At 35.1% G+C, this 2,826-nt stretch overlaps 1 protein-coding gene across 1 annotated transcript; it reads right to left on the bottom strand.

Annotated features, from left to right (window-relative positions):
* Positions 1–1,531: 1,531 nt before the first annotated feature.
* Positions 1,532–2,557, bottom strand: LOC127131709 (probable methyltransferase At1g27930). The gene has a single exon (XM_051060626.1). It carries the CDS (start codon positions 2,426–2,428, stop codon positions 1,532–1,534), a length of 897 nt encoding a protein of 298 aa, XP_050916583.1. The 5' UTR covers positions 2,429–2,557.
* Between the last annotated feature and the right edge of the window lie 269 nt (positions 2,558–2,826).

The raw sequence follows: 2,826 nt of genomic DNA, 5'->3' as shown, positions 1-2,826 counted from the left end.
AATTGATTACCTTTTATATATCATCATAAAACCATATTTGGTATTTGTGAATTGGTTAAGTGTTAACATGACCAAGTTCCAACAAAAGTATAATCTTCACATTTTCGTTTTAAACCTTCCGACCGCATTTTTGAAAAATGATAATCCATTTTGGAGAATTAGTCAAAATTTATAATTGTTTTTAAAGGGTCTATTCACACCTCTAGACCATCTCATTACTCCATTTTCTCACCCAGCATAACATCCATAAAAGATTGGTTTTTATAACAGTTAGATGTTAATAACACTTTCTTGCATTGTGATTTAAATGATGAGTTTTACACTACTTTGCCAAAAGGTTTTCTTTTATTTGACTTTGCTTCGGCTAATACCAAGGTTATGAAATTTTCAAAAGTCCGTTTATGGACTTAAGCAAGCTAGCATACAATGGTATTATAAACTTTTTGATTCCTTACTTTCAATCAGGTATATACACTCACTTGTCGATTACTCTCATTTTATTAAACATAAGGATTCTTCTTTTATTGCCTTACTAATACATATTTATGATATTGTCTTGTCTGAAAATGATATCTCTAAAATTAATCTTGTTAAAAACTTTCTTCGTGATTGCTTTAAAATCAAGGACCTGGAACTCTTAGATTATTTTAAGGAATAGAAGTAGCCAAATCTTCTAAAGAGATTATGATTAATCAAAGAAAATATACTTTATAACTTTTGGAGATTCTGGCCAAATTGCTATCAAGCCATATAAAATTCCTAATTATAATCATTTCCTTAAGCTTGATTGTACAAATTCTCCTATTTTTGAGAATGAATATTTAACTACCATAAGACCATACATAGCCTTTCTTGTCTAACAACTTAGTAAATATATTTCAAAACCCAAACTTGTTCATTTCAAAGTTGATATTCATGTCTTACAATATTTAAAATATGCCCATACAACATGTTTATTTTATTCGGCCTCCACTAATTTGATGTTATCTAGCTTTGCAGACTCAGACTGTGGTACTTGCTATGTTTCTAGAAAATCACCGACAGTGTATGCAGTTTTTCTAAGGACATTTCTAATCTCATGGAAGTCCAAGAAATAAAGCACAGTTTTTAGGAGCAGCTCAGGGCCGTATACATGGCCTTGGCTAGTCAAGCTTGTGAAATTCAATGGCTACACTACTTACTTGTGTTGCTAAGCTAACTGTCAAGCTTGTATTCTTGTGATGAAAGTTTTAAATACTACATGTATGTATGTATATCATCTTAGCTAATGAAATTTAAAATTGCTCAACAAATATAAATTCTGCAAAATTATACGATTCACTATTCTTAATCTCTTTAGGTGCACACAATAGTGTTATTAATCTCATCATTTGCTGTCGAAAATTGAGTAAATGTTACTTTGTTTTTCACCTGTATATGCAAATCCATGTACGAAGGATAATCAGAAATGAATGAGGTAACTTTGTGTAAACTTCAGAAGACAAAACAAAGTTAGAAAAGAAATCTCAAAAAAGAAAAAACCATAACCATTTTAGCAAAATCCATGTGCAGTATCTGTAACATTAAGAGCAGGTGGAATAACAAAGTGCCAAAGTTTCTTTACACCACCAACTCTATATTTCATGCACAAAAACTCCTTAGCATACAATCTCTCAACAACTCTATCTACATCATGAAGAAACACGTGCGTCACACCCGCTTGTTTCCTTCCACGCGCCATCACAGCTGCAGAATATATCACCGCCATCCTCCCTGGAGCCGACGGAAAATACCCCCTCGGCGCATCAATCATAATCACATCCCAATCACGATCATACACCTCATTCGGAAAATCACCCAATGCTAGCCTACATTTACGATCATCCTTGAGGGGGTGATCGTCTCCGTCGAGCACCCCGCAATTCTTCTTGTAGGATGATAATAATGCGTTGGCTTCTATGAGGCGCGTGTTGTAACGCACCGTGTAGGCGCGTAAAATAGGAAAACGCCTGAGGGAAGAGATTGTCCACTTTGGATCTTCTTCGAGGAATAACGTGGTGCCACGTGGGTTAAACGAATCCCACATAAGCGCGTCGTGACCTATTCCAAATACGAGGAAGTTGCATGGCCCTAAGGATTGTAGTACGTCGAATGGTCTTCTGATCTCGTTTTTGGACTGTTGGGGAACGTCACGCGCCGTCGCGTAGTGGAAGATTGTGACTAAGGGGATTGATGATGTTGCGAATTCGTCAGCGATGATGGTTTGGGCCGGCGTGATGGGTCCGACGGTGGAGCATATGTGTCGGGGATCTGTTTGTCGGGAATAGAATACGAAGAGGATGAAGGCTGCGGCTATGATTGCTATGACGAAGAGATAATATGGGTTGTTGGAATTAGGTGTGTTTGGATGTTTCTTTTTGTTGGATTGTTTTGAAACCAAAGATTGCATGTTGATGTGTTGTGTTAATGATGTGTTTTTGTATTTGGGTGTGATGAGGTTTGAATGATGATGGAGAAAAGATGCATGGAGGTGAAAAACGATTTTGTTAGAGTTTGAAGTGGCACTTGTTTTGTTATGGTTCTCACTTTTCTAAAATTAGTTTTTATTAGACATTGTCAACTTAATTTGTTACTAACTTATGTACTTTTAATAATTAATAATTTTCATACGGCCTCCTCGGAATCTTGTCTTTGAGATATGTAATGATATATAAAATCTCAAATTTCCACCATTAATATATACTTTAATAGCGTTTCATAAAGAATTGTCACACTTAAATCATGATAAATATCTATAAGTATCTATAAAACATACAATTTAGTTGTTTTGAAGTTTTAGATATGTTG

The sequence above is a fragment of the Lathyrus oleraceus genome, chromosome 3 (assembly GCF_024323335.1).
Source record: "Lathyrus oleraceus cultivar Zhongwan6 chromosome 3, CAAS_Psat_ZW6_1.0, whole genome shotgun sequence".
In the NCBI taxonomy this organism is placed as follows: domain Eukaryota; kingdom Viridiplantae; phylum Streptophyta; class Magnoliopsida; order Fabales; family Fabaceae; genus Lathyrus; species Lathyrus oleraceus.
Note: the sequence above shows the minus strand (reverse complement) of the source record. Positions and strands in the feature narration are given on the sequence as shown.

What these genes read in the sequence shown, in the direction of transcription:
- LOC127131709 (XM_051060626.1), bottom strand. Translation starts at nt 2,428, where the DNA reads ATGCAATCTTTGGTTTCAAAACAATCCAACAAAAAGAAACATCCAAAC.